The sequence below is a fragment of the Bos indicus x Bos taurus genome, chromosome 10 (assembly GCF_003369695.1).
Source record: "Bos indicus x Bos taurus breed Angus x Brahman F1 hybrid chromosome 10, Bos_hybrid_MaternalHap_v2.0, whole genome shotgun sequence".
Classification (NCBI taxonomy): domain Eukaryota; kingdom Metazoa; phylum Chordata; class Mammalia; order Artiodactyla; family Bovidae; genus Bos; species Bos indicus x Bos taurus.
In genome coordinates, this window is record NC_040085.1 from 37,125,979 (window position 1) to 37,146,179 (window position 20,201).

General features: G+C 42.5%; 1 protein-coding gene across 4 annotated transcripts in view; it reads right to left on the minus strand.

The window, feature by feature from the left end:
* Nucleotides 1–16,804, minus strand: part of CDKL1 (cyclin dependent kinase like 1) — a 53,634-nt gene extending 36,830 nt beyond the window's left edge. The window contains exons 1-2 of one of the 4 annotated variants that reach the window (XM_027553705.1): nt 16,004–16,804; nt 14,790–15,063 (exon numbers count right to left, since the gene is read on the minus strand). In XM_027553705.1, coding sequence (XP_027409506.1) covers nt 14,790–14,957 — 168 coding nt within the window. In that variant the 5' untranslated portion in view covers nt 14,958–15,063; nt 16,004–16,804. Of the gene's footprint in view, nt 1–14,789; nt 15,077–15,231; nt 15,498–15,616; nt 15,946–16,003 lie in introns of those variants that run through there. The other 3 variants (XM_027553703.1, XM_027553704.1, XM_027553706.1) reach the window with 3 other exon arrangements.
* Nucleotides 16,805–20,201: the final 3,397 nt, after the last annotated feature.

Here is a 20,201-nt window from a genome sequence, read left to right on the forward strand (position 1 = left end):
AAAGATATGAGGACTCCTTGGAGAAATAGCCGATTCTAGAGCTGGGGGAGGTGAGCCTGGAACATTTCGTTGTGCCCCACAGTAAAGACACATACAAGGATTGATGGGCATCTGTAAGACTGAGGAGCAGGCTCCAAGGATCCCCAAGTAGCCAAAAGTGTGACAATTGGGTATTTGAGACTCAAAAAGAATGACAGTGATGGTTTATAACATGTTGAATTTTTTAAAAATCCAGAATCCACAGTGATATTAAAAACTGTGTGTACTGGGGTGTAGGAGTGTGGGTGAAAAGAGCATTTTTTTAAAGAAAAATTATAACTAATGAATATAGCAAGAATTGTTGAGAACCACCATTTTACAATAACTCTCACTGTAATTGATTCAGGTAAGGAACTTTGGCCACCTCATGCGAAGAGTTGACTCATTGGAAAAGACTCTGATGCTGGGAAGGATTGGGGGCAAGAGGAGAAGGGGACGACAGAGAATGAGATGGCTGGATGGCATCACTGACTTGATGGACGTGAGTCTGAGTGAACTCTGGGAGTTGGTGATAGACAGGGAGGCCTGGCGTGCTGCGGTTCATGGGGTCGCAAAGAGTCAGACATGACTGAGCGACTGATCTGATCTGATCTGATCTGAAGGAACTTTGGGTGACAGTTCTTGGGGAATAAGGCAGTCACACTGTTTCAAAGAATCAGCCCACAGATTACTTACTAATTATAAAGGGGAAAAGTGTTTCTTTACAATTGAGGAATATGACAGGCCCATCTTAATCAAGAGATTAAAACTGAGAGCACCAGTTACAGGACAAAATGATATTATGCATTTCCTGATTAGAAACAGTGTGATGGAACAGCCTTAAACATGCTGAAATCATTTACCCTGAATCAAATCACATGGAAACAGTCAGACTTGTGTGGAGGCACATCTGGCAAAATGACTGACGTGGACTCTTCCCAAATGTCAATACCATGAAAGACTGAAAAAAGAATTTAAAAGTTAGAGAACTGTTGGATAGCCGCACGTAAAGCAATGAAGTTAGAACACACCCTCTCACCATACACAAAACTCAAAAGTTGCTTAAAGACTTACACATAAGATGTGACATCATAAAACTCTTAGAAGAGAACATAGGGAAAAGATTCTCTAAAGTAAATCGTACCAGTGTTTTCTTAGGTCAGTGTTTCCCCCAGACCAAGGCAATAGAAATAAAAACAAAAATAAACAAATGGGACCTAATCAAACTTACATGGTTTTGCACAGCAAGAGAAACCATAAACAAAATGAAAAGACAACCAACAGAATGGGAGAAAATAATTGCAAATGATGTGACCAACAAAGGATTAATTTCCAAAATATACAAATAACTCATACAACTAAACAATGAGAAACAAACAACCCAATTGAAAAATGGGCAGAAGACCTATTTCTCCAAAGAAGAAATACAGATGGCCAACAAGCATGTGAAAAGATGCTTAGCATTGCTAATTATAAAGACATGCAAATCAAAACTACAATTAGGTACCACCTGATACCAGTCAGAATGGTCATCACTGAAAAGTCTACAAATAACAAATGCTGAAGAGCATGTGGAGAAAAGGGAACTCTCCTACACTGTTACAGGAGATGCAAGTTGGTGCAGCCACTGTGGAAGACAGGATGGAGGTTCCACAGAAAACTAAAAATAGAATTACCGTATGATCCAGCAAGCCCACTTCTGGACATATACCTGGACAAAACTATTAATATCATTCAAAAAGATATTTCACCCCTATGTTCACAGCAACACTATCCACAATAGCCAAGATGTGTGTGTGTGTTAGTTGTTCAGTTGTGTCCTACTCTTTGCAACCCCATGGACTGTAGCCTTCCAGGCTCCTCTGTCCATGGGATTCTCCAGGCAAGAATACTGGGGTTGGTTGCCATTTCCTTCTCCAGGGGATCTTCCTGACCCAAGAATCAAACCCGGGTCTCCTGCATTGCAGTCCGATTCTTTACTCTCTGAGCCACCAGGGACGCCTAGCCAAGACATGGAAACAACCTAAATGTGTATCCATTGATGGACAAATGCATAAAGGAAATGTGGTACATATGTACAATGGATTACTACTTATAAAAAAGAATAAAATAATGCCATTTGCAGCAAAACGGATGCAACTAGAGATGATCACATTGTAGAAAGAGAAAGACAAATTCCACTCATATGTGGAATCTAAAATATGACACAAATGAACATATCTACGAAACGGAAACAGAATCACAGACATAGAGAGCAGACTTGTGGTTACCAAGGGCCAGGGTACTGGGGGAGGAGTGGGGCAGGATTGGGGTTAGCAGATGTAAGTTTTTGTGTACAGAATGGATAAACAACAAGGTCCTAATGTATAGCACAGAGAACTATATTCAACATCCTATGATAAACCATAATGGAAAAGAATATAAAAAAGAATGTGTGTGTGTGTATATATATATATATGTAAAGCTGAATATGTAAAACATATATATGTAAAACTGAATCACTTTGCTGTATAGCAGTAATTAACACAACATTGTAAATCAACTATACTTCCAATTAAGAAAAGAATACTGGACTTCCCTGGTAGTCCAGTGGCTAAAACTCTGGGCTCCCAATGCAGGGGGCCCAGGTTCGATCCCTGGTCAGGGAACTAGATCCCACATGCCTCAACTAAGACTCAGTGCAACCAAGTAAATAAACATATTTTTTTAAAAAAGGAAAAGAATACTGTTTTAGATTAAAGGAGGTTATAAAAACATGACAATTAAATGCAATGTGTGCTCAGTTATTAATCATGTACTAAAATATACATATAATATACATGTATATATGCTTATTCTCATAAACACATTATATATATTATTGAGACAATACAAAAAATTTGAACACAGACTATATATTAAATAATAGTACTGAATCAATGATAACATTTCTAGAATGTGGAAATCATATTGTGGTACATAGAAAAATTTCTTTGTTCTAGGAGATTCATGCTGTATAGTTAAGAAAAATGTGTGTGCATCAGCCAAAAAAGTGCGTGCGTGTGTGTGATAGAGGTAGAAATGAAGTGGAATTCTAACTGTTAGAATTAGCTAGATTAATGAATCTTGTTAAAGATACACAAGTATTCATTGTATTAGTCTTTCCACTTATGTGTGTATAATTTTTTTCAAAATAAAGAGTTATGGGGGAGAACCCAGGAGATTTTAAAGAAAATTTTGATCTCTGGCTTTAAGAAAAAGTCTCAGAAAGACTAGCATGCAGCCACCTGCTTCTCACAAGACAGTCTCCAGTTTGCCCTAGTCTCCACTGCTCCGTCTTGTCTTGCGTTCAGCCTGTTTCACTGGTTTACGTTACCAGTGTGAATCCCCACAGACATCGGAGTTAGTAAACCATAAGAATGCCGAACATGGTTAAAAACAACTTATGGAGATATGTTACTAATCTATTTAAAATAAGCCAATTAAGCAAGATTAAGATAATGGACCTAGAAATGGCACCGATTAGCAACAGCAGGATTAAATTCTTAAAGATGTCACAGGATTTCCCAAGGAGACTTTTACTGAGTTGGGAAATATTACTCAAATAATAATTCAACAAGTACTACGGGACCAGACACCTTTAGAGATTACGAACACTCTGATTAGACTCTAATGCTAGCGAGCATTCACACGGTTCTCTGCCAGCATTCAGTGGAATGGGGCCTTGGCACAAGAGCACATGGAATTAAGCACTGAATAAATACTGAAAAACAGGGAACCATGACTGTCCTGTTCCCCACAGCAATTTACAGTCATCAGGACGGTAATCTGCCCAGCAGTGTTTCTGGTCTGATGTTTTAAGACAGGAGAGACCATGTGAAGTACTAGCCCCTTCAGCTTCTCCTCTTGGTCGCCCACCTTCTGCCAGCCTGTACCTTTCTCTCTCCTTTCTCTACTGTTCCTCCTTTCTCCTACTCTGTCCTTTGCTGCTGCTCTTTTTGAACCTCTGCTTTCCTGCCCTTGCATCCTTAAGGTGCTTGACCGCTGTACGGTGTTTGTCCCCAAAGCACCCTGCTCCCCTCAGCAGTGAGTCAGCAGAGCAATGCCAAACAGAGACATAAATCATGGCGATAAGGTGGGCCGGGTTCCAGGAGGCACTGGAGCTTGCCCAAGGTTACCCAACAGCTTCGATCCGGATCAGAAACTGAAGCTCCTAACTGCGGCTCCTATTCCCAAGCAGCCTCACAGCCCACAGCCTCACTGGAAGTTATTGAAAGTGAGGAGACTAGGGAAAAATGGAATGCTCTGAACATGTGGTAGGTTGTTACTCTTCATGTCTGCTGCTGCTGCTGCTGCTAAGTCGCTTCAGTCGTGTCCGTCTCTGTGCGACCCCATAGACGGCAGCCCACCAGGCTCCCCTGTCCCTGGGATTCTCTAGGCAAGAACACTGGAGTGGGTAATTACAGTCAAATGAGAGCATGTTTCTGGCACATAGTACATAGTCAGCATTCTTACCTTCCTATACCTCATGGACCTTTTTTTTTTTTCTTATTTGTTACTCAAAGAAGTCTTTTTACACAGCTTTTCTTAATCATCCCTCAATGAAATTTTAACTCCACAAATATACAGTACATCTGTATATGTACTGTATGTATACATGCTTTATACAATAAAAAGTTAGGACCCCCATTCCTAAGAACCAACTTTCACCCTCTTCGGTGACACTGCTCATTAAGAATGAATGAACTGCACTTCCACTCACCACATCACTTTGCTTGACCTCCCAAATTGTTTGTAATTATTTTATATTGTTAGGTTAATCGTGTTTGTATTATGGCTTGCAATTGTAATTAACTTTTATTTTTTGTCTGGTTATTGATTGTGAAAACTGATAAACATCTTCTACTATTGTGATTATGTAACTGTTACTTCATACCATTGTATCATGATTTGTCAACAGAAAAAAATTGAATCCTTTATCACCAAAACTATCATTTAATAGGAAAACCTCTAATAACTTTTTAAAATCTAGATGCATATCAGAATTATCTTGGAATTTTTTGAAAAACACAAATGCCCAGGTATTTCTCCAAAGCTCCAGATATGTTTTTAATGAGTAGCTGTGTTTAAAAACAACTGGACTAAATGATGATCTTTTACTTTTATCTAGTTTGTTTCACTTTTTCTAGTTCATATTTAGTGCTCCCATTTCATTTAGTTTATGTTTTCCAATTTCTCTATCTCTTCTTTTTTTTTGATGTTCTTCCTCAAGTCTTTATCAAGCATACTAGAAAAGCTTTTGTATACATAAATAAAAATAGTAGGTATACTATATATATTTTAGAAAACTTACAGATTTTTGCCTAATTTAAAAATTTATGACATTTTGATTCTACTTGTTTTTCTTAGTATGAATAGAATGATAGATTTCTAATTAAAAAAAAATAGGTATGCAAACAAGCAACAAAGGTTTACTGTATAGCACAGGGAACTATAGTCAATATTTTATAATATTACACTATAATGTAATATTATAATATAATGTAATATTAAATTATACCAAAAGATAATCTCAAAAATAATATATGTGTATATGTATAACTGAATCACTTTGATGTGCACCTGAACCATTGTAAGTCAACTATGCTTCATTAAAATATATATATTAAGGGAAAGAAAATGAATGAACCTGGGATTTCCTGGTGGCTCAGTGGTAGAGAATCCTCCCAATGCAGGAGACACAGGTTTAATCCCTGATCCAGGAAGATCCCACATGCCACAGGGCAGCTAAGCCCATGCACCACAGCTACTGAGCCTATGCTCCAGAGCCGGGGAGCTGAAGCCACTGAGCCCACGTGCCCTGGAGCCCGCGCTCCACAACAAGAGAAGCCATGGCAATGAGAAGCTCGTAGCCCACAGAGCAACGAAGATACAGTGCAGCAATCAATAAATTAATTAATTAAAATACACAATAAAAAAATCAATGAGCTTTACTGTAGTGTTTATAGTAAAGTTTTAAATGGACATTTACCCCCATGTTTATCCTCACCTTTGTGGGTTGCAAACCATAACTGTGTACCTACTAAAACAATCTATAGGGTTAAAAACAAAAATTGGAAAGAACTGATATTCCAGTAAGAACCCCAGGTTTCCATGAAAGCCATGAGTCTCCGAAGTAAGGCTCACTGGAGGCAAGAGCAGGATAAATCCTGAGGACCAGTCACTGGGAGACTTCAGAAAGAGTGCAGTGTTTGGTGTTCCGAGGCGTGGGAGCAGCAGGGCGTGGATGTGGGGGCCGACAGAACTGTGTGTGCATCCAGCTCACTAACCAGGAGGCCACAGCAAGTCATTGACCATCCTACATCCTTCAGTAAAATGGGATAGCAATGCCTGCCTCCTAGGGTTGTTGTAAGTGTAATTTGTGCATCTTAGGTAACAATCCTCGGGCTTTCACCCAAGACCACTGGGTCACCAGATGGGAATACGATTCCTTCTCCACGTCGTCACTCTAGCTTTTCTACCTTTTGGAAGGAGGGTGTGTGGTGTGCTGTCACTCAGTCTCATCTGACTCTTTGCAATCCCATGGACTATAGCCCACCGGGCTCCTCTGTCCATGGGGATTCTCCAGGCAAGAGTGTATTGCCATGCCTTCCTCCAGGGAATCTTCTCGACCCAGGGATAGAACCCAGGTCTCCCGCATTGCAGGTGGACTCTTTACCATGTGAACCGCCGGGGAAGGACGGTAGTCACAAATTTTGACTGATGTTTGTCTGATCTACTTAAAGGCCACTGTACCATCTGCCAGCACCTCATAGCTGCTGGCTGGCATTCTTTGATTCCACTTCCAATAGTTCTATCATTTGCATTCCACAGAGAGAAGCTTCTGCAACACAGAGACTCGGGACCTTAGTAATCCAATGATTCTGGGCCAGTCGGCTCATGTTTGCTTAGAACCACACAGCTTTTTTCTTGCTGGACACACAGATGTTCCCCAAGGGGCTGGGTTGGATTCAAGTACAGCCACCTGCTTTATGTAGAAGCAGTGATCACTTCCCACCACAGGTCTATGATGCCAGACTTTTTTTTAAAAAACTAATCTGTAGTCTTGGATATTTCAAAATTTTATTTTTTCATTTATGGCTGCACAGGGTTTTTGTTGCTGCACATGGGTTTTCTCTACTTGTGGCAAATGGGGGCTACTCTCCAACTGTGGTGCACAGGCTTCTCCTTGCAGTAGCATCTCTTGTTGAGGCACAGGCTCTAGGCTCATGGGCTTCAGTAGCTGGAGTGTGTGGGCTCAAGAGTTGTGGTGCACAGGCTTAGTTGCTCCACAGCACGTGGGATCTTCCCAGACCAGGGATTGAACCCCTGTACCCTGCACTGGCAGGCGGATTCTTAACCACTGGATCACCAGGGAAATCCCAGCCTTCTTGATTTTAGATGATTTCCTTTCGGGAATGTTGTCTCTCTCTGTAACCTGGCCTCTCTCATGACCATCACACCTCCTATCCAAAATATCTTTATATGTTTGAACCCTAGTTATGCAAAAGGGGTTGAATTCTTTCCTGAATGGTTCATGGGTCATAGCACAAATCAGCTGCTGTATATCCTGGTAGAAGAAGTTCTAGGCCAAACAGCTTTAAGATAGCTGTGGGTCCTGTTACCTAAAGATTAAGGAGAGTGTAGGGAAAGAACCTAGCAACATTCCAAATAAAAGAAGAGGTGGCCTAATCTCCTAACTGGTCCCTGAATTGGTCTTTTATTATGCTATAATAGCTGTTTTTGGTCATGGTCCAGGTTGGCAACTCAAGGTGAGTTACCTTGACTAGAGCCAAGGTCATGGCTCCAGGAATTCTCTCCCTCCATTAGCATACTCATTTCTTTCATATTACAAACAACAACTTCAAACACTCTCCCTTGATGCCACATCCTTCTAAGCACATACTGCCCCATTTCTCAGTTTCCTTTTATAATAAAACTTCTCAGAAGAGTTGTCTCTATCACTGTCTTCACTTTGCTCTTTTGCTCTTCTCTTGAACCCTCCCTGATGAAGCTTTCATTCCTACCTTTCTACTCAAACAGCTCTCGTTAAGATCTCAAATGACCCTCATATTTTCAACACACACACACACACACACACACACACACAGAAGTCGTTCAGTCGTGTCGAACTCTTTGCGACCCCATGGATTGTAGCCCACCAGGCTCCTTGGTCCATGGGATTTTCCAGGCATGAATACTGGAGTGGGTTGCCGTTTCCTTCTCCCAATGGCAAATTCTAAGTCTGTACAAAAGGTGACCTTTGACAAATGCTCCTCATTCTTGAAACATTTGCTTCCTTCAGCCTTTTTTTTTGTTTTGTTTTGCCACACCATGTAGCTAGTGGGCTTCCCTTGTGGCTCAGCTGGTAAAGAATCTGCCTGCAAGGTGGGAGACCTGGGTTCGATCCCTGGGTTGGAAAGATCACCTGGAGAAGGGAAAGGCTACCCACTCCAGTATTCTGGCCTGGAGAATTCCATGGACTAACTATACTGTCCATGGGGTCACAAAGAGTCAAACACGACTGAGCGACTTTCACTTTCACATGTAGCTTGTAGGATCTTAGTTCCTAGATCAGTGATTGAAATCAGACCCTCTGCAGTGGAAGCATGGAGTCTGAACCACTGAACCCCAGGAAAATCCCTTCCCTCAGCTCATAAGGACATTGACCTCAAATTTTCCTGCCTCAAAGAGCACCCCTTCTTACCTCTTTCACTGGTTCCTCAGCTTATTGACCTCCAGATGCTGGAGCTCCAGGGCTCAATCTTTGACATTTGTCTCTCTGCTCCCCTTGGTGGAAAGGTCCCCAGACTATTCCCTGAATGCCAGACTTGAGCATTCAATTACCCACTTTACAGTGGGTCTGCATCTCAAATATTACATTTCCCAAACAGAATTCTTGATTTTCTTTCCCCTAAATTTGCACCTGGGTCTCCCTATCAGTGAATGATCTCTTTGTTCTTCCAGGTCCTCAAGTGAAGAACTCGAGTCATTCTTGATTCCTCATCCAACCATCAGATTCCTATGTGCTCTCCTCTCTGAATATATCTTGAATCTGACCACCTCCACTGCTGCCTCTCTGACCCAAACCCCATCACCTCACACCTGGGTCACATGAAGTCTGCTAACAGAGCTTCCTGCTCATGAAGCTGGAGTAAGCAGCCGCTAGAGGAACCCTTCTGGGATATAAGACGTGCCTGGGCACCCCTCTACTCAAAACCCTCTGATGACTCCCATCTCACTCAAAGTAAAATCCACAGCTCCTACCATGGCCCACAGGCCCTCATATCTGACCCACTCACCCCTGTAACATCGTCTTCCATGACTCTCGTCCTCGCTTACCCTGCTTCAGGCACACTCTCCTCTTTGCTCCTTCTACAACACACCAGAACACACCTAGCACACATCCCTTGATCTTCCCTCGGGGCCTCTGTCCTACCCTCCACCTGCCTAGAACGTTTTCCCCCGGAAGAGCTGCAAGAGTCACCCCTTCACATCTCCTTTGGAATGTCTTCAAATGTCATTCATCAGGAAAGCTTTCCCTAACCACTCTGTATAAAGAAGCAAGCCCTTCCCTCACCTTAACCCCTTACCCTGCTTAATTTTTCACCACGTGACATGCAGGTTTACTGTTAGTCTCTCGTTTGTGAGGACAGACACCTAGAACAGTGCCTGGGACATGACAGGCGTTCTGCAGAAATCCCTGTGTTCACGCCAAATGAACACGTGTCAACTGTCTTACACACAGGTGTCGCATCAAAACCACTGACTGAGGGACGTCCAAGGTTGGCCAGTGGCTAAGACTCCATGTTCCCAATGCAGGGGGCCCGAGTTCAATCCCTAGTGAGGGAACTAGATCCCACGTGCCACACCTAAGAGTTCACGTGCCGCAACTAAAAGGTCTCACGTGCTGCAGCTAAGACCCAGGGCAGCCAGATAAATAAATAAATACTAAAAAATAAACGAAAAAACGCTGACTGAAAATATTGACTTCTTTTTTTCCCACAGTGGAAAGTGAGTTTGAGAAAAGGTGGGATAGTCGCTTTGTGCTCAGGTATTGCAGGATAATTTTATTTCTGTCACTGCTGTTTTAGAGTATGAGCTGACTATTTCGTTCATGTATTTGTTTGGCTGGGTCAAGTCTTAGTTGCGGCACACTGACCTTCGTTGTGTCATATGGGATCTTTCCATGAGGCGCATGGATTCTCTAGTTGTGGCACCCCAGCTTACAAGCTCCTCAGCATGTGAGATCTTAGTTCCCTGACCAGGCACCAAACGCTCAATCCCCTGCATTGCGTGGTGGATTCTTTATCACTGGACCACCAGGGAAGTCCCTGAGCTAATTTTAACTGGAGCCATTGTTTATTTTTCTAAAAGCCTAATTATGTAACCTGGAAAAAATAAGATTCAAAATGAAAATATTAAAGGGTTGACTGCAATAGGACTTCTTGGTGAAGAGTGGATTACATTTAGAGAGCAATTTATGAGTACAAATACTGAATTTATCTCATAAAAACGTGTTATACCTTTTTTTTCCCCCAAGTGGCGTGAAGTAATACTATTTGAAAAGTGTTTCAAATGTTCAGAAAAATATGTTTTCTAAAAATATTAGCAAAATTGGTTTCTTGATAATAATTTTCATCCTTAAAACCATTTACCAATGAATGGTTACATCTTCATATATGCTTCACATCAAGAACAGGAAACACTATAGATGTGCTGCCTTAATAATTAAGCAATTGACTGCTGGACAGTTCACTCCCATGATCTTATCTGCTTAATGGAAACAACTGTAATTTTTAAAAGAGTCCAATAGCAATTATTAGGAGTTGCTTTAAGTCATTAAATAAATGGTTTTAAAAACATATCTGAGGATAGATACATGCCAAATTCTACTATAATATAAAATCCAAGGGACCATTCCTTTCTTTTGTAGTATTAGAATTTTGTTGTATCAGATCTTAAAAGTAAGACATCATCTGATCCAGGGAGTTTTGTTCTCAGACATAGTACTAACTTTTGTGACATTTAGGCTGCACAAAACAAATGAAGTCTACATTTTCATCAATGGATAGTGAGATGGGAAAAATAGGGGCAATGATCTCTCTCTCATACACACATACACTGTTAACACTTGTATCCTCTCACACACCAGAGAAACGTATATACAGAGAGATGTTGACTTAGTTGTCAACTACTCTCTCAGGAAGACTGCTTTCTCCTAAAGTTATATCGTTCCTAGTTTTTAAAAAATATTAAAATGTCCTTTTGTTTATGAAGTAATGGTGATAAACTAGTTTCTTCAAATGTTGACCACCCAATCTGTAAAAATATTTTTTTGAAGTTTATTGATTCATGAAATTTAAAAGTCTGCAAATGATAACTTTCTACTAAAAATATCTTAGCTGGTTTCCCTCTTTTCAGGTGAAAGCCAAACTCTTCAGCCTGGCATTTGAAGCCTTCTATATCTGGTCTTAATCTGCTTTTTTTACTTTCCTTATCACAAGAAGGGCAGTCTGGGGTTCAGCCCTTGACCAATGTCACCCACTAAGGTCACTAAGATACCTTTAGCCTCAGTCATCCTAGTTCCTGATCTTAGCAAAGGTCATTAACAGCCTCAACTCTGTGGGGGGTATGCAAGGAAAACCCTAGGAATGCACACTCAGTGAGCCCTTGAGTTCACAGAACTGTGCTTCGTGCCCAGGTTAGTATTCCCCTTCCATGGTCAATGGGGCAATGCCTTGAATGCAGCTCAGACGGGGCCCTAAACATGAACCTAGACCTCACCAATTTCTTGTTCTCATGGACAACAACATGTCCCCAAGGCAGGATGGGCATCTGGGACCAGGTGCGTGGATGTGCAAACCATCACTTATCCCAGGGCCAGACCTGTATTCCAGGACATTCCTTGCACCCCTTCTTAATGGACATTGGCTTCCTTTCCTTCTCTTTTCTCCCAGGCCTGTTAGCACCCAGCAGGAATCTTGGCTAAGACTTTGGGGTTACCTGTGTTCCCTCCATACACTGCTTTCCACTATGCACCTTTTTTTTTCTCCCTAGCAGAGACTGGCTGCCCTGAACACCTTATCTCTCATTCCACATTTCAAAGTCTAGTTTAAACAAGCCTCCAAACACTTCATTTAGAGGGCTCAAACCAGGCATGGGAACACAAGGTGAATGACACAGGCCCTGCCCACTAGGAACTTAGTCTACTGGGAGTGAGAGCTGAGGCAGAATTCATCTCCCACCAGTTACACATCTGTAAGACAGGATGTACACTTTAATGCAAACATTATTTTAGGTATAATGAGACTCCATAAATATTTACTGAATAAATATATGGAAAAAATATGACTTGACTTAACAAACCCTCAATTCATTTATTCAGCAAATATTTAAGCGCCCATTATCAAGAATATCAAGAATTCAGACAAGTTAGGGCTTGAAGGGACAGACTCTACTGGTAATCTAGTCCCATCACCTCATACAGACCAGAGGAGTCTACAGCTGTGCCCTTGATTTTGGGGAATGGAGTGTTGTGTGCCTTGAAATCAGGGTTCTGCGTACACACCTATCCTTCAGAGGACATCAGTATTCAGTTATTCAAGAAAACACATCTGACTTCCTAATTTATTGGCAACACCTACCCTTTCTTTTTTGGTTGTGCCATAGGGCATATGAGACCTTAGTTCCCAGGCCAGGGATCGAACCCCCAACTCCTGCAGTGGAAGCACACAGCCTGAATCACTGGACTACCAGGGAAGTCCCAACCTACAGTTTCTAGGAGCTTATTTTGTTAACATCTTTTTTTCAATTCAACAATAACATTTATTGGAGGTACATTACATGCCAAGTGGTTGACACAGAGATCCGAGGAGAGGCCCCCATCCTGGAGAAAGTGAATTAATTCAGAGACTAAACTTGTAAATACCATATTGCTAAAGAATAGTGAGAGGCTTCAGAGAGGCACCTGTAGGTGACCTTCAGAATCAGAAAAAGAGTATCTCTCCACTAGAAACAGACTGGCTTTTCTCTGGAGTAAATGAATCCTGTTGAAATTCAGTGATCACCTTCTCCTATAGGAAAGCCTGAGAAACTGAAAAACGCCCATGGGCCCCAGAGAAACCGTGAGACCCTCTTTCCCTGTGTAGAGGGGGGAGGGCAGGGAGTCCAGGGAGATGGGCAAACACTGCTGTCTCACTCTGCCCTAGGGAACACTGCACAGGGGCTTCAGAAGTGTCTTCTCGAACTGAAAACATTCTGCTGGTAAAAATGTCCTAGATCTAAAGAGAGAAAGTTTTCCTGTTATCCACCCATTTTAATTTATCTGCAGCCTGATACTTCCTATTCGGGGTCCAGTGATAATCCCACCCACTTAATTCACAGGAGAAAGAATTTAGAGAGCCCTGGAAAAAAGGGAGAAGCAGAGGGAAAATCCCATGGACAGAGGAGCCTGGTAGGCTGCAGTCCATGGGGTCGCTGAGGGTCAGACACGACTGAGCGACTTCACTTTCACTTTTCACTTTCATGCATTGGAGAAAGAAATGGCAACCCACTCCAGTGCTCTTGCCTGGAGAATCCCAGGGACAGGGGAGCCTGGTGGGCTGCCGTCTCTGGGGTCACACAGAGTCAGACAAGACTGAAGCAACTTAGCAGCAGCAGCAGCAGAGGTAAGAGGAGACTCCCCAGATATTCCACTCAGCCCCCACGAGGCTGCTCTTCCCTTGTTGGATAGTCAGTTACACATGTCAGAACACAGAAAGTGAAAGTGAAGTTGCTCAGCCGTGTCCGACTCTTTGCGACCCCATGGACTGTAGCCTACCAGGCTCCTCTGTCCATGGAATTTTCCAGGCAAGAGTACTGGAATGGATTGCCATTTCCTTCTCCAGGGGATCTTCCCAAGCCAAGGATCAAACCCGGGTCTCCTGCATTGTAGACAGACGCCTTACTGTCTGAGCCACCAGGGAAGTCCTAGGTCCTGTTTAAAACCAGACCCAACAGAGAAAGTTAATCTGTTGAAAGAACCTCCACCATGTTCACTGCAGGTCGCACTCTACATAGGGCAGGATTTGGAGTTCATCTTCACAGAAATAAAAAAATGAAGGAAAAATACTTTCCTTCTTCATTTCCATTTCAGGAAACAGATACTTTCAGCTTGTAATAAACACTCACCCCCTCCAAGTATCATGGTCTCCAAGAGCTAACTAGTGAACATTTTTAAAGCAATCATTTCACTTACAGAAAAATCCTTCTTCTAGAGACAAGACAAAGACATTATGAAGCTCAGCAGTAGATCAAGGCAAGGTGTAATGAGAACCTGTCAGCTTCCTGGGAGTTTGAAAACAGGTGAATGATTAATTCTCTTCACAGACTAAGAATATCAACAGAGGCTAGCCTAGAAGTTTAAAAATCATGCACACCAGCAGACTGGAGTTGTGGAAAGTTCCTATACTGTTAAAGTTGATGACTCTTGAGGAACCAGATCTACAGGTGACATGTGAAAGAAGCTATCGGGAAGAAAAATAAAATATCCCACAGCAAGTCTGAAAGTGAAGACCATCTTTCCCCACACCTATGACTTTCTAATTCATTATACAATTGGTGACTGGTGCACAGATACCCCATCTGTATCATTGAGGACCAAAGTCTGTGAAGGAAGATGTGACCACATCTCAAGGCATTTATTTCATATAACATGACTCACTTTAATTTTTTTTTTTTTAGTTCCTTAAAATTCACCTTAAAGAAATTACCTTGAGCATGCGGATTTCTCGAAGGGCGATTTTCTTTATGACAGGGTCATCTTCTGATTCCAGAAACTTCTTGATGGCCACAATCTGACCTGTGTCCCTGTTTCGGCATTTGAAAACAACTCCATAGGATCCTTCACCAATTTTCCCAATTTTTTCATACTTCTCCATCACTGATGAATAAATTCTTAAAATGGATCTTCACATAGTTTGAAAATGTCGCTTAGTAAATATTGGCATGAACAGCTCCACTCAACAATGGGTCTTTGTCAAGGGCCTAAGACAGAAGACTGCAGTTGTTACACAATTAGGAATCAACCCAGTCCCTTAAACCCTCGCCCCTCAGCCGTGGCCACTCGGTCAAAGACGACGGCCTGGAGTCAGCTGCCTTTGGTAACTCAAGTTTAATCCTCTGTTGTATATACCCTGAAAGTTAAAATGTAACCTGTCATCCTGAAACGAGCCGAGTTGTAAGACTATCTTTTCAATGTCAGGTTCATCCGATCTAAGACATATGAGCTGGCTGGAGGACCTGGAAGGTTAAGGGCTTCCCCGGTTCTAATATAGGGTCTCGTTTCCTTTCCGCAAGAAGACACCGCCCGACTCCCCGCGGGGGCGGCGGCGGGGCGGGACAGGATGGGAGAGCCCCGCGAGGTAGGGCCCGGAGCCCGCAAGGAGCAGGGCAACGCCGTCCTGCCGCCGCGCGGGGCCGGGGGGAGACCCTCCTACGTCGCCCCCGCTTCCCACCCGAGCTCTGGCCGGCGCCGCGCAGCCTCGTGCGGCGCCACGTGGCGGCCTGGCCCGCGCCTCCCTCCCCGCCCGGGACTCACGGCGCCGCGGCTGCCCCGCCGGCCTCACTCCAGCCTAGCCGACTCTGGCCCGGCTCTGTCGCAGCCCGCCGGCCCGCGATCCCTATGGGAACCGGCCTCCGCCCCAGGCTGGCCAGGGCGGGGCCGCCGCGCCCATAGGCGTCCCTCCTAGACCCGGCCGCCGTCCTAGGTGCGGCGAGAGGCCCGGGTGGGCGGCCCTGGGGACCCGGGAGGAGCTGTGAGTGGCCTTCTGCCCCGGGAGAGGAGGCCTGCAAGATTGCAAACTCCAGCAGGTCGTGGAAAACGCAGCTCTGGCAGTCTGCTGCAAAGACGCCTGCGCTGGGAGCCGCCCCCGCCCCCGCCCCCCCAACGCCCCTGCCCCACTCCCACTTTCCTCGCAGCCTGTACCATACGGGGTGATAACTGTGACCTCCTATTGCGGGACGGTACACGCCTTGAGGGCAGCCTCTGTGTCTGCCCTGGTCAGTGCTGTAGCAGCCGGTGACGAATGAATGAGTGAGAGAAAGGGATCCACGAAAAGTGGAGGAATGGTGACAGTATGATGACTGAAGCCGTCTACACTTTCTTCCCACAAGCTGGCAGGGCTGTGGAGCGGGGTACGGTTCCATTAGAGCTGGGCTTATAACTTGGGAGATGGAGGCTCACAGAGCCAGCCTTGTCTTACATTCCTTATTTACATCCTTCTCCCACCTGGCTCCTCGCTCTGGTCTGAGCACAATGAAGGAAAATGAATGGACCTGGGGGAAATCTCAGAATATGGTAACTTGCCCCTGGGCAGATTGCCTCAGTATTTTATCATCTTTTCCATTCCATAAGCGCAGGATCAAGATGGATGTTGCCGTGGAAGCAATAGCTGAAGAGAGAATATTTTCATACTGTCTATGAAGTGGGGACCAATCCTGTGCCAAGCAGAATGTCACTAAATGTAAATCTGGATAGGGTTCAGGAAGGAGCTGCAGTTAGGAGGAGAGAGTTTGGTGGCTGCCTTGAAAATGGAGTGGCATATGAATGGGGTCCAGGGATGGGCTAGAGGTGGTCTGTGAACTCCCCCAAAATTGTTTGCAAATAGTGTTTTCTGTCTCTATAGTTATGCCTCTTCCAGCATGTCATATAAATGGAATTATACATTGTATAGCCTTTTGAGGCTAAGCTTCTTTCTCTTAATAGATTTGAGATTCATCCATATTGTTGCATTTATCATTAGTTCCTTCCTTTTTATTACTGAGTAGTAGTCCATTGTCTGGATATTATTTATCCATTCCCAACTGAACATTTGAGTTGTTTCCAGTTTTGGTGGTTATAAACCAAACCACTATAAATATTAGTGTATGGTCTTTTGTGTGAACATATGTTTTCACTTCTCTTGAGAAAATAATGCAAAGGAGGAGTACTGCTGGGTCATATGTTAAGTATATATTACTGTAAGTGACTGCCAAAATGTTTTCCAAAGTGACTGTACCATTTTACATTCCTGCCAGCAATGTCCCAATTACTCTGCATCTTTGCCAACATTTGGTATTCACTTCTTTTGATTCAGTCATTCTAAAAGATGGGTAATGGTCTCTTGTGGTTTTAATTTGCATTTCCCTAATGACTAACATTGAGCAGTTTTTCATATGCTAATTTGTCATCTGTTTTCTCACTTAAAAGTTCCAGAAGGTTTTTGTAAATTCCTTGAGGTTTTCTCTGTGGACAATCATGTCATCTCCAAATAGGGACAGTTTTTGTTCTTCCTGAGTGGTGTGCTTATTTCTTTTCCTTGCCTTACTGCACTTAGTACATCCTCCAGTGTGACCTCAAATAGGAGTGGTGAGAGCTTATGTGCCTGCTACTGATCTTAGGACAAAAACATCCAATCTTGCACTGCTAATTATCTGGCACTAACTAGATTTTTTGTAGGCAGTCTCTAAGATGGCCCTCAGTGATTTCTGCCTCATGGTATTCATGCCCTTCCATTCAATGTAGGCTTGACCTGGTGACTCGCTTCTAGGGAATAAAATATGTTTAAGTGAAAGTGGAGAGTGAAAAAGTTGGCTTAAAGCTCAACATTCAGAAAACAAAGATCATGGCATCTGGTCCCATCACTTCATGGGAAATAGATGGGGAAACAGTGGAAACAGTGTCAGACTTTATTTTGGGGGGCTCCAAAATCACTGCAGATAGTGACTGCAGCCATGAAATTAAAAGACGCTTACTCCTTGGAAGGAAAGTTATGACCAACCTAGATAGCATATTCAAAAGCAGAGACATTACTTTGCCAACAAATGTTCGTCTAGTCAAGGCTATGGTTTTTCCTGTGGTCATGGATGGATGTGAGAGTTGGACTCTGAAGAAGGCTGAGCACCGAAGAATTGATGCTTTTGAACTGTGGTGTTGGAGAAGACTCTTGAGAGCCCCTTGACTGCAAGGAGATCCAACCAGTCCATTCTGAAGGAGATCAGTCCCGGGTGTTCTTTGGAAGGAATGATGCTAAAGCTGAAACTCCAGTACTTTGGCCACCTCATGCGAAGAGTTGACTCATTGGAAAAGACTCTGATGCTGGGAGGGATTGGGGGCAGGAGGAGAAGGGGACCACAGAGGATGAGATGGCTGGATGGCATCACTGACTCGATGGACGTGAGTCTCAGTGAACTCCGGGAGTTGGTGATGGACAGGGAAGCCTGGCGTGCTGCGATTCATGGGGTCGCAAAGAGTCGGACACGACTGAGCGACTGAACTGAACTGAACTGAAAGTAATGGCATATCATTTCTGAGATTAGGTTACAAACAGATGATGACTTCTGCCTTGAGTTTTCTCTTGTACTCTCTCACTCACTTCCTCTGAGGGAATCCAGATGCCATGCTGTGAACTGCCCTATGGCAAGGAATTGAGGAGACCAACAGCCAAGAAGACAGTAGGCACTCAATCCAGCATTCTGTGAGGAACTGGATCCTGCCAACCATCTTGTGAATGAGATTGGAAGTGGATCTCCCTACCACCATCCCTACTCCAGTGAGCCTACAGATGAGCAGACAATGTAAGTTCACTTTTGTGAGAGGCTTTGGTTTACAGGCACCAGCTAAGTCATACCCAGATTCCTAACCTCCGGAAACTGTGAGACAATAATTGTTTGGTATATATGTTTGGGGTTGTTACACAGCAGTAAAGAACTAACAGAGAAGCTATTTATTAGATTAGGAAAAATTGCAATTGGCTGAAAGGTGTTTTTTGTTTGTTTTGTTTTAAAAATGAATGTATGGTGAATTCTGTCAAATACTTCACTGCATCTATTGAAATAATAATATGATATTTCTTGCTTAGTCTCTTGATATAGTGAATTACTTTGATTTTAAAATGTTGAATCAACCTTATGTTCCTGGGATAAAACAAGCTTGGTTATAGTGTTCTATCACTTTGATGCATTCCTAGAGTTTACTAATAATATTTTATTAAGAATTTTTACCTTGTTTCTGAGAGATATCTACTGTTTTATTTTCATGTTTTTGTCTGTTTGGGTATCAAGGTAATGCTGATCCTATAAAATGAGTTGGCAAGTGTTTCTTTGTCTTATGGAGAAGTTTATGTTAAATTGGTATTATTTAGTTCTTAAACGTTTGGTAGAATTTGCTAGTAGAGTCACCTGGAATTTTCATTGTTGAAATGTTTTTCATTACAAATTTTACTTCCTTATTAAAATATAGTACTATTCAGATGAGAGTTTGATCCTTGGGTCAGCAGGATCCCCTGGAGGAGGGCATGGCAACTCAGTTCAGTAATCTTGCCTGGAGAATCCCATGGACAGAGGAACTTGGTGGGCAACAGTTCAAAAAAGGCTGCGAAGAGTCGAACATGACTGAGCAACTTAGCATGCATTATTCAGGATATCTATTTCTTCTTGAGTGAGCTTTGAGAGTTTATGTCTTTCAAGGAATTTGTCTGTTTAATCTAGATATTTGAATTTATGGGCATAAAGTTATTCTTATATAATAGCATTACATTATTATCCTTTATATAATAGTGTTCTCTCTGTACTTACAAATTTTTTTTTTTTATATATTTTTTGACCATGCCTTGAAGCATGAGGGATCTTGATTCCCTGACCAGTAATTGAACATCTGCCTCATGCAATGGAAACTCAGCATCCTAACCATTGGGCCACCAGGGAAGTTCTTGTCATTTTTTATATTAGTAATTTGAGGGGTTTTTTTCCCTTCTTATTCCTGATCAGTTTGACAAAGGCTTTTCAGTTTTTTTGGTTTTTAAAAAGAAACAGCTTTTGATTTAATTGAACTTCTTCTAATGTCTTTTAATTTCATTGATTTCATCTCTTTTATTATTTTCTTCCTTCTCCTTGCTTTGCTTTTAGCTGCTTTTTCTAGCTTTTTTTTTTTAAGATGAAAGCTTAAATCACTAATTTTAGATCTTTCTTTTCTAATATAAGCCTTTAATGCCATAATTTTTCCTCTAAGCAAGACTTTATATGCATCCCTGACATCTTAATATGTTGTATTTTCATTTTCATTCAGCTCAAGATATTTTATAATTCCCCTCATGACTTCCTATTTGATCTATGGGTTATTTTGAACTGTGTTGTTTAATTTCCAA